The 12,061-nt window shown below is 36.5% G+C and overlaps 1 protein-coding gene across 1 annotated transcript; it reads left to right on the top strand.

Annotated features, from left to right (window-relative positions):
* Window positions 1–2,501: 2,501 nt before the first annotated feature.
* LOC139857071 (small ribosomal subunit protein uS15) lies at window positions 2,502–4,688 on the top strand. The gene is made up of 5 exons (XM_071845785.1): window positions 2,502–2,629; window positions 2,872–2,944; window positions 3,621–3,759; window positions 3,871–4,057; window positions 4,527–4,688. Exons 1-5 carry the CDS (start codon window positions 2,607–2,609, stop codon window positions 4,558–4,560), a joined length of 456 nt encoding a protein of 151 aa, XP_071701886.1. The 5' UTR covers window positions 2,502–2,606; the 3' UTR covers window positions 4,561–4,688.
* The last annotated feature ends 7,373 nt before the right edge of the window (window positions 4,689–12,061 follow it).

The raw sequence follows: 12,061 nt of genomic DNA, 5'->3' as shown, positions 1-12,061 counted from the left end.
GGAACGTATTGTGGTAACTAAGGACCTCTAGTGTCTCCACGAAACTTACGATATTTATTTGTTTCCTTGAAAGGTCTCCATTTCCTGAAACCATGTAGGATTTCAAACTGTTGTGCATGAATTCAAAGAATTCAAAAATTAAGCCGACTCTATAGATTTTATGAAAATCTTTTCTTCCATGTTCTTGATCTTGTCTTTTCTGAAGATTAAAAATCTTCCGACATACTTGAGTGTTCTATCAGAGTACTTGAATTTAGCAGATGAAAATATTTTCTCTTATTTGATTGACGAACACTAACCCTTCGGGTTCTATCAAGACATCAAACAAATTTAGTTGTTCGATAATGGTGCGCCCTATGGTTTGCACGTATAAAAAGCCTTTTCAGAACGAAAGAGACGCTTAAAAGACATCAAAGTTAGTAATTAGTTGAATATATCACTTAAAACCATATATAAAACATATAAGGTATAAAGTAATTTATATCTTAAACGCCTAAACAAAACCGAAATGTGTACGCAAGCCCCGAAACGAGCACCCGATGGCTCTGACTTTCATTCTCATCAGGCCACCGAAAAGGGTTTGCAAGTAAAATCTCATATATGAGAAATTGTGCCAAACCATCTAAATCCTCGATCAGATGTAGATAAGCCTCATCAAGCTTGTAATATAGCTGCTTACTCATAAATGCGAGCTATACAATCACGATAATTGCGAGTCTGACGCGATTCGATTTTCATCAGTGATCGCTTGCGTGATTGTGTCATATTCTCAAAACGGGCATGGAGATCTCCGATAGTCAATTTCCTAACGGCATGATGATAAGGGAAACAACACCGATCTCTAATAGGAGGTGTTGTCTTTCTAGCCTCTTTGGGAATGTAATGGGTCATGTCGGTAATGAGACCGAACCTAAAACCAGTCACTAAACATTGAGTTGTAGCTCAGCTGGTAGTGGCATGCCTCTCTTCGCGAGAGGTCAGAAGTTCGACTCCGTTGGGCTGCAACATTGCACTCAATGTTATCTCTGACATGAAGTATCCACCCAGGTCGCCTTTCGCTTAGTGTGGGGGCAGCGGGGAGGGAGTTTTACTGGTCATGCCCTCGGATTGGTCCGGGTTTCCTCCAGGACAGTAGTTGGGGCGGGTTATGCAACTACGGGAGATGAACGCGTGGGTGGTTAAGTCCCCCTAGGTGATCTCAAACTAAAGTCCAAAAAAAAAAAAAAAACAAAACTCTCGTCTCCCGAATCTCACGACATGCTTACGAGACAACACATATCAGAGGTCATTCCGTTCGGCTAGAGGGACGTTGGCCCTAGTGGGCCGACTACGCTTTTTTCTGAAGTATCGTGTTTACATAGATCGGGTCATTGTGTGGACGCCGAACATCTAACCATGGGCCGAATATCTTCCGTGTAAATATAGCCCCACTGTGATTCAGTTAACTAAAATGCTATGCCTCAGAGTGTAAATAAACTATTCTTCAGGGTAAGTTTAGTCGATAAATATTCAATACGCTGAAAACAAACATAAAAAAACATCAATCAAACATCTACAAATAGTAAGTAACACGCACCATACACAAACGAACACTCACCATGTGTGATGCAGGGTGCATGGTGCATGGTGCGTACACTCTAGCATGCGTGATGCATGGTATCAATTTTTTTCTTAATTATTGTTAAATCTAACAACGTCTCTAAGTCTAAACAACGTGAACAACAACTAAACAATACATATATATTACATACACACACAATTTGGCCAAAAATCCCAACTACATATACGTACACCAAGTGTTCGACGAAATGTCTATAACAAATAATGTTTCAAAGAAAAGAAAAGTGATTTTACCTGATTGTTAGTCATTGTAGAAGATGTTCAATTATCCAACATCATGATCAACAACTTTTATACCTCGGAGTTTAGAGATTTTTCGCTCAGAAAAACGCGAAAGTGATTTTTTGTGCGTACGAGCGTGTTAAAGAGGGTAAATGGGTATAATCACGGATGTAGGTTGAAGTTTAACTAAAACCGGGGAGTTAACAAGAAACAAAATTGAAGAATCGAACGAATTTTTGAAAATCGTCGTTTGGTGAGTGTTTATATGTTTTTTGGTGCGTTTAAGTTTTAAAAATGATTTGGGCGTCTTATTAAACGAGCAACATGCACCATGCATGTTGCTGGTTGGTTTGTGCGTGTTGCGTTAATACTTGCTTATCTCGCTTAGATACTCGGGGACCACGCACAAAGCAACACACATCGTGTGTGATGCGTGATACGCGGCCAAATAGCATTTTTACAAATTCAAAATATCAGAGGCATATCGTTAAACACTATGCCATTCATGGGCATTTTGACCAATTTCTCTAACTTTCTAACTTTGACTATTAATTAACTAAATAAAATTATTATTTAAGCCCAGTAAACTTAAAGTTTATAAAAGCCCAACTCATCCCTAATAGGCCTTTACCAAATTAGCCCTAAACCTATTATATATACAGATATCGGTCCATAACTTGTGCCTCCACTAGGGTTAGGTTTTCAATCAGTTTTACATCCAACCGATCAGGCAGCAACCAGCGGCAAACAACAACTCAGTAATCATGGGTCGTATGCACAGCAAAGGGTACATTTCTTCTTCTATTTCATTCAAATTGTACTTTTTATCTGATATGATATGATATGCTACAACGTTTTGGATTAGTTTTCTGCTATTTAATTACTGATTTGTACTGAATTTGTAAAGTATCAAGTCGTGTTTGTAGGTTAGATATATATGTTTGAATAATTAGTGTGCTTATTATAGTGAGTTTGTATGTTTATTAATTTATTATATGATAAACATATTTTTTTTTTTTTAATTTACAGAAAGGGTATATCAGCATCTGCTAAGCCATACAAGAGGACTCCACCTAGCTGGTTGAAGATCTCTGCTCAGGATGTATGATTTTTTTTTTTAGCCTTTTGTTTTATGTATTTTTTAATTTTTAGCTTGTTTTTTTTTTATGATATATTTTGCTTGATTATGTTTGATTTTACCTGTTTAACCTCTTATTATTCGGATATAGTTAGTACTGGTTTTTTGTGTTCTGTTATCATTGAACATAAAGTTGAAAATTGTACACATGTTTTATAAATTAATTGTAAAGTTTCATTTTTTTTGACAAAATTTCATTCCTCGTCCCTGAACTTTACTCAAATTTGACTCCTCGTCTTTTTTCTTTTTTTTTGCATCCCTCGTCCCTAATGTATCACAATTCTACATCCCCGTCCTTTTTAGGGACGAGGGATGTAAAATTGACAGAAAGAAAAAGGACGAGGATTCAAAAAAAAGGACGAGGGATGTAGAATTGTGATACATTAGGGACGAGGGATGCACAAAAAAAAGAAAAAAGACAAGGAGCCAATTTTGATGTAAAGTTCAGGGACGAGGAATGAAATTTTGTCTTCTTTTTTCGATGTCATTTCATGAGATTAATTCATCAACAGTTGACATAATGTTGTTTTAGGCAAATTACAGTATTATGTAGTTCTTCTAAGTGTTCTTTTTTATGTTTTTAGGAAATTTTATTGGAATTTAATTGTACTTTTGAGGATGATTTTTTTTTTTTTTTCAGGTTCAAGAAAACATCTGCAAGTTTGCAAAGAAGGGTATGACACCATCTCAGATCGGTGTTATTCTTCGTGATTCTCACGGTATTGCGCAGGTGAACAGTGTTACCGGTAGCAAAATCTTAAGAATCCTTAAGGCACACGGTATACATTTTCGTTCTTGGCGTCCTTATAAACAATTACTTATTTTAATTTAATTTAATTGGTATTGTTACTAATACTGATTGGTGTTTTGTTTCTTAAATTAATTAACAGGGCTAGCTCCTGAAATCCCAGAGGATTTATACCATTTGATCAAGAAGGCGGTTGCTATCAGAAAGCATTTGGAGAGGAACAGGAAGGATAAAGATTCTAAATTCAGGTTGATTCTTGTTGAGAGCAGGATTCATCGACTTGCTCGTTACTACAAGAAGACCAAGAAGCTTCCACCAGTCTGGAAATAGTATGTTTTCTATTTTTCTATTATTATTTTTCCTAAATTTTGTTGGTATTTTTGCAAATGCTTTTTGTATAATCGTTTGTGTTTGTTCTGTTTTCCATATACGTTCTCATCTATATATATATATTTTTGTAATCCCATGTGCAAAATTGTTACTCTTGGTTGATATATAAATTTAAATTAATTACACTTTTTATTCTAATACCTGGGGGCTTACAGCAACTTCTGATGTGAATATAGAGAACTCATTCAGTACTCGGATGTTGACCAAGTTTGACTTTGATTTTTACCAAAATTTTACCGAGTTTTGACCAATTTTTCGAGTAGTCCCAAGTTTTGGCTTAGTTTTGGCCGTTGACTTTGACTGAGTCTATAACTTTCACAGATTGGCAAAATAATTTGATTATATGGTATCATAGCTTTATTTTGTTCACTTTGTTTGTGTTGCTTATTCAGACATTTGTTTTTGCAGCGAGTCAACTACAGCTAGCACTCTTGTGGCCTAGATGAGTATGCGTTTGCTGATGCTGTATTTGAATTTTTGATTTGAATGTTGTCGTTTCTAGTTGGAATATTTGAATTTTGTTTCTTCCTATAAACAAAGGATGTTATTAGTAGGAAAAGATTTGATGTTCGAGGAGTTTAAAGAACGTAGTATCAACATCTGCACTTGTGATACCTTTTTTTTTTTTTTTTTTTTTTTTTTTTTTTGAAAAGCAAGAAATTTTATTTATATAATGGAAAGTTACAAGCCCTATAAATTCTATACAATATGATGATAACGGAAAAAAGCAAATGCCGCCTTCATGAATAAATCACACATTTTGACACCGCGGAACTTGAGGATTCAAGTAGGATAGAATTAACCGAACAGTACCGAACTTTCGGTGACAAAGTTGATTAATACTATCCGTTTAACCAAGTGACAAAATGCAAAGACCTATCCATGGAGAAGCATGAGTACAAAAGGACTATTTAGGACGTGAAGTAAATTAGCCAATGCCCGTTCTTTGTTGATCCGAGGTGTATGATGATGGGTTGATGAGCCATTGATGCCAATCGATTATAGACTTCTTTGCTCTTTTGGAGATCCAAGCGTAAGATTGTGATTGGATTTCGGCTAAAATTGTAGCAACACACCATTCCTTTTTGCTAAAGACATTAAGATTCCTATGTTTCCAAATAATGTATGTAGATGCCCATTTAGTGGCTTGCCATATGTATGAACCGGATTTCGACGTAGGGAACGGTTGCTCCGAGATGGTAATGTCGGTAAAGGTGGTGAGGGTGTTAGAAGGAAGGTTCCACCATTTTAGTATAGATAGCCATACACTTGATGTTTTCGGACAAAGAAAAAGAATGTGTTCAATGGTTTCGACGTGTGAGTTGCATAATGGGCAAAGAAGCGAATTAAGGTCAACATTACGTTTGTCTAGTTCAATGCGAGTGGGAATTCTACCATAAATTAATCTCCAGATAAATATGTTAATTTTTTGGGGTAAAAGTTTGTTTTTCGGAGTTTTGAAGGTGTGTTGTGGAGTGGCGAGTTTGGTGTTGTCGAGGATAGAAGCAAGTTTCTTTGTTGTGAAGATACCATCGTTATCTAAGGCCCACTTCCAAGTGTCAGGTTTATCAGTTAAATTAATGGAGGCAATAAGATTGTTGAGTTCCGTTAATTCGTTGAGGGTACGTCCATATGGGTTTCTCGACCAATTCCATAATCCGGTGGAAGTAGAGTTTTGTGACGTGATACGATCGGCAACCAGAGCTTGTTTGTTGCTTTCAAGCATGTATAGTCTTCTAAATTGATTGCTGAATTTTTCGGAACCACACCAAGTGTCATGCCAAAATTTGGTGTCGGTTCCGTTTCCAATGCATTTGGTGATAGACTTGGTGAAGTTTGTCCCGAGGTTGTCCGCGATATTACCCGCCTTGATAATTTCATTCCAAATTGTGCTACCTGAAACATTTCTAGATAAAACATTAGCGCAAACCCCCCCCCCAACCGGACCGTAAATGCTAGATATTATTTTAACCCAGAGAGCATCTTTTTCGTTATGGAATCTCCACCACCATTTGGAAAGTAGGGAGATGTTTTTGCAAGATAATGAACCAATGTTTAAACCACCCTTATCATAAGGTAAAAGAATGTGTTCCCATTTGATCCAATTAATTTTTTTGTCCGCTTCGGACCCACCCCAAAAGAATTTGCGTCTTTTTGTTTCGAGTAAATTGATGATGTTGCAAGGGGCATGGAATAAGGAGAAGTAGTAAAGAGGGATACTAGATAATACGGATTTGATTAAGGTTAGTCGTCCGCCAAAAGAGATTGATTTTGCTTTCCAGTCAGAGAGTCTTTTGTCAAACTTCTCAATGATTGGTTTCCAAGACGAGGCTTTTGTAGTGAGGGTGCCGATGGGAAGTCCGAGGTAAGTGAAAGGAGTTGTGCCGGCCGTACAATTTATGTAGCAAGCCATAGCATCAACTTCATTTTGTGCAACACCAATTCCGTATAAATTACTTTTTTTGAGATTAACATTTAGGCCCGATATGTTTTCAAAGCATTTGAGTAATTTGGACACGTTTTTAGCGTTCCGTTTACTCCATTCACCAAAGAAGATTGTGTCGTCCGCATACTGGAGATGGGATAACACAATCTTATCATGCCCGACACAAATCCCTCGTAATTGGTCGTTTGCTATAGCACGCTTAGTGAGGATGTTTAGACCTTCGGCCGCGATGATGAAAAGGAAGGGAGAGATAGGGTCGCCTTGGCGAATTCCTCTTTCAGGAGAGAATTCCGCCGTCGGGGAACCATTGATAAGGATGGAAATGGAGGAAGAGGAAAGACATGCATGGATGAAACTGATCCATTTGCGTCCGAATCCCATACATGCCATGGTCTCGAAAAGAAAATCCCATTCGATGCAGTCGAATGCCTTTTCGAAGTCCACTTTGAATATGAGGCCTTTTTGCTTTTTTCTTTTAAGTTCATCGATAATTTCGTTTGCAATTAGAATGCTATCGAGAATGTTACGGCCTTTTAGAAATGCGGTTTGTTCAACACCGATTATTTTATGGATAACTTTTGAAAGACGGTTAGCGAGAATCTTGGTGAGGATTTTATAGTAACTTCCGATTAAGCATATGGGTCGATATTCGTTAAAGCCAATAGGGTTGGATTTTTTAGGTATTAGCGTGAAGAAAGATGCATTGCATCCCCTAGATATTTCGGATTTGAGCCAAAACCAATCTAGGGCCCTAATGAGGTCTTCTTTAACTAACCACCAGTATTTTTTGAAGAATTTCATGTTAAAACCGTCCGGTCCAGGCGCCTTGGAGCTTTCGCAATCATTAAGGGCATCCCAGATCTCTTTTTCTGAGAATTGGGATTCGAGGATTAGATTATCTTCTTGCGAAATGTAGATGCGGTCAGGTTCATTTTCGAATGGGCAAGACCCTTTACGTGGTTTGGAGCGGAAAAGTGATTCAAAGTATTTAAGTGCCTCGTTTTTTATTGTGTTAGGTTCTTCGGACCATGTACCATTTAGGGATATGCCACGGATATTGTTTTTGTTAACTCTTCTTTTAATGTAATTATGAAAGTATTTAGAGTTTTCATCGCCCTCGAGGTTCCATTTGATTCGGGCTTTCTGTTTGAACATGTTAGATTTCTGTTTTTCTTTTACTATGTGTTGCATTCTGTTATTAATCCATTTGTCCTTTTCGAGATCTGTTAAGGGCCTAATTTCCGCAAGTTTCTCAAAATCATTAGAAGCATCGAGGTGTGTTTTGATTTCATTGTCTAGATTATTTAGTTGTGCGCTTAGTTTTTTTAGTTCAAATTTGACGTTTTTTAGTTTGTTTCGGAGGATACAGTCAGGGCGGTTTCCGCTTACGGGTTGTGACCATGTAGATTTTATGATGTCGTCTGCATTTTTTAATTTCAACCAGGTATTAAAAACACGAGTGGGTTTAGGGCCAAAGTCTACGATAGAGTTTTTAAGAATAATAGGACAATGGTCGGAAAGGTCACGGTCGAGTGATTTTGAGGAGATATTCGGCCAAAGTTTTAAGATGGACTCAGACACCAAGAAACGGTCAAGTTTACTGAATTTCATTGTCTTGAGACACAAGCGGGTGTATTTCTTACCTCCAAGTGGAATATCGATAAGGTTAGAGTTATCAATGAATTTATTAAAATTGTCGGCCCAGGATTGCTTGAAGAAACAGTTTAGGCGTTCAGATTTGGATCGAACTTCATTGAAATCACCAAAGATGATGTGAGGAATATCAATGGAATCAACAAGTCTTGAGAGTTCATCCCAAAATACAAGTTTTTTCCTGTGTGAATGGGGCCCGTAAACATTAATGATTACCATGTCTGAGGCATATCCAGACCACTTTCCTTTGATAGCAATGAAAAATTCACCTTCAATTGCACTTTCAAATGTAAAAGTGGAGGAGTCCCAGATCAATAGTAGACCACCCGAGGCCCCGATAGCGTCTTTTTGAACAAAATTGAAGTGGGAATTATACCAAAAGGAGTCAATAAGTGAATCAGGAGATTGTCCACATTTTGTTTCTTGTAGACCTAAGATGATAGGGCAGTTTGAGTTGCATATTTTTTTAAGCCAATTAATTTTACCCGTTACCCCTACTCCCCGAATATTAAGAGAAATACAAGCCATTAGAAAACTTACAAAGAACGAGATGATGAAGGAGGGTGCTAATGTTCCGCATTCCATCGGATTCCGATACCTGTACCAAATTCATTTGTACTTGTGCTGCTTCCAGATGCATTTTTTGAGCCCGATTTTTTGGGAATATTCAGTGTAGAGTTGGGATTAGATGTCGAGCTACGTGTGTGGAATATTCATTTGTACCTGTACCAAATCCATTTCCTTTTTTTATATCTGTTTTACGCAAGTGTTCAAATTATTTCATAAATCGACAGCCAAGTTATGTGTGTGGAATAAGATTATTTCTTAAATGTTCCATCTTTAGCTAACTACAGTTTTTAATATTTCTAAAAAATACTACATATATAATTTTTCCCTTCAATGTAGATATGTCATTTTAAATGTCTTATATTTTTAAAAATATGACGTGATGTAAAGTTTTATGAGAAAAAGTTAGCCGGAAAATGGTTGAAACCTGCAAGCCAAGGTGAAGTAGATATAAATTATATAATCAATGTTTTAGGAACTGGTTTGAAGCACACGGATCAACCTGTTTTTCGGAAGCTTAAACATAGGGCTGTTCATTTTGAGCTGACCTTTTCTGATTTTATGTGGCCTGAGAGAAACATCAATTTATGGTCAAACCGGCATTGACCTTTAAACCTGTACCTGTGAAAATCTATTTACCCTGAACACACCTTATTCTCCGGCAGCACCATCTTCCACCGGCAGTGACAAAAGGCAATCCTCCATCTCCACCAGTGACATCAAATTCATTTTTTTTAACGGTAACATTTTTAACTTCTTTCTTTACATAGCTTTGTAGTCCTATCAAGTGATTGTGGATTGGTTCAAGTTAAAACCGAGTTTTAAATTGCATATAATAATATGCTTTAACAAGTTTAATAATACACTTGAAAAATTTATTCAAGGTGACTCGTTTTACTACACGACTAATCCCAGAGTGAACCTCTGTGGCCACCAGAGGGAATAATTTTCCAGCTTTGTGGATTCGAACGTAAGAAAAAAATCAACAATAATTGTGTAAATCGACATGCATATGATTTTATGAAATGAGGAAAAAACATACTTCGAGTTGAATTTAAAGACAAGAAATTGATGTGGAGTTGTTGGGAATAGTTTTGGGGCGCGACTTGACATGGTTGTAGAAAAAGGGATTGTGTATTAGGAAAGTTTGTGAAATAGGGTTAGTGAGAATCATAGGTAATGTAGCAAAATATTACTGGTAATCAAGTAAAAAATAAATAAATAATATTATCAAGCAGACATCCACACACATTTTTGTGACTGTTTATGTTCCACACTCTAAAAAATTCAGGTCACAACTCCCCGTAAAAGGGCGTTTTCGGCATTGTAGATGTACACATAATAATCCCACACCCGTTGAAGGGCCGGTAACAAATGGACTTACGGATTAAGTATTTGTAAATACTGCTTTTATAAATCAAGCTTTTCAATATTATCTATCTACTCTATTATTAACATCTATAAATAGCAAGGTTGTAAAAGTCGCGAGTCGGGGACGCATCGGTCGAGACCTAAAAAGGACGTGTCGGCCGAGTTGGGGACGCGTCGGGGACGCATCGGTCGTTGACAAACGTTGACTTTATTAATAATTTCTTAAATATATATTTATATATGTATAAAATAGTTGATTATGTACCATAAATTTCTTAAATAAGAACTTGAATTTAAATACAATCAAACTTCAAACTCAATTAATGTTACCGAGTACATAATCAGTAAGGACACAGAGAAAAGAGCGGCCCAAAAAATGAAAACAAACCCTAATTTTCAAACATATCACATCTTGACGAAAATTTGACTGATTTTAACCGTTTTTGACCAACTTTGACCGTCTTTGACAGACTTTGACCGAACTTTTAGCTTTGACCGTCTTTTGAGTCGTTTTCAGAAAAATGGGACGGAGAACACAAAAAAACGACGCATCGGCCGACGCGTCGGCCAAGTCAGCCGACTTTTACAACACTGATAAATAGTGAACTTAAATCCTATTTGTCAATCTCTAATTACCCCTTAAACCATTTTTGCTGACATGGCAGTCCCTAATTACTTTCAAACACCCCTAATTAGTCCTTAATACATTCCACGCTGGCATTACATACGGGAACTGCAAAAGAAACCGCAGGAAAAAAAAAAAAAACCAAAATACTTTAATCTGCCCTAACCTTAATTAGGGGTTTCAAATCCCAAAATTCAACTCACTCATCCTATCGATGCTTTCCATGGCCAAATCTGAAATGTCCCGTTCTTATTGATTAAAAACGTTCCATATTAATTGATTTCGTTGCGAGGTTTTGACCTCTATATGAGACGTTTTTCGAAGACTGCATTCATTTTAAAACAAACCATAACCTTTATTTCATCAATAAAGGTTTAAAAAGCTTTACGTAGATTATCAAATAATGATAATCTAAAATATCCTGTTTACACACGACCATTACATAATGGTTTACAATACAAATATGTTACAACAAAATAAGTTTCTTGAATGCAGTTTTTACACAATATCATACAAGCATGGACTCCAAATCTCGTCCTTATTTAAGTATGCGACAGCGGAAGCTCTTAATAATCACCTGAGAATAAACATGCTTAAAACGTCAATACACATCCCATACATAGAGATAAAAATCATTCATATGGTGAACACCTGGTAACCGACATTAACAAGATGCATATATAAGAATATCCCCATCATTCCGGGACACCCTTCGTATATGATATAAATTTCGAAGTACTAAAGCATCCGGTACTTTGGATGGGGTTTGTTAGGCCCAATAGATCTATCTTTAGGATTCGCGTCAATTAGGGTGTCTGTTCCATAATTCTTAGATTACCAGACTTAATAAAAAGGGGCATATTCGATTTCGATAATTCAACCATAGAATGTAGTTTCACGTACTTGTGTCTATTTTGTAAATCATTTATAAAACCTGCATGTATTCTCATCCCAAAAATATTAGATTTTAAAAGTGGGACTATAACTCACTTTCACAGATTTTTACTTCGTCGGGAAGTAAGACTTGGCCACTGGTTGATTCACGAACCTATAACAATATATACATATATATCAAAGTATGTTCAAAATATATTTACAACACTTTTAATATATTTTGATGTTTTAAGTTTATTAAGTCAGCTGTCCTCGTTAGTAACCTACAACTAGTTGTCCACAGTTAGATGTACAGAAATAAATCGATAAATATTATCTTGAATCAATCCACGACCTAGTGTATACGTATCTCAGTATTGATCACAACTCAAACTATATATATTTTGG

This window comes from Rutidosis leptorrhynchoides, chromosome 7, assembly GCF_046630445.1.
Source record: "Rutidosis leptorrhynchoides isolate AG116_Rl617_1_P2 chromosome 7, CSIRO_AGI_Rlap_v1, whole genome shotgun sequence".
NCBI classification, from domain to species: Eukaryota; Viridiplantae; Streptophyta; class Magnoliopsida; order Asterales; family Asteraceae; genus Rutidosis; species Rutidosis leptorrhynchoides.
The sequence above is the reverse complement of the archived record's forward strand: the minus strand, read 5'-3'. Positions and strand labels throughout refer to the sequence as shown.

Coding starts and splice junctions, on each gene's coding strand:
- LOC139857071 (XM_071845785.1), top strand. CDS start 2,607: ATGGGTCGTATGCACAGCAAAGG. Junction 2,945..3,620: donor TGAAGATCTCTGCTCAGGAT/GTATGATTTTTT, acceptor TTTTTTTTTCAG/GTTCAAGAAAACATCTGCAA. Junction 3,760..3,870: donor AAGAATCCTTAAGGCACACG/GTATACATTTTC, acceptor ATTAATTAACAG/GGCTAGCTCCTGAAATCCCA.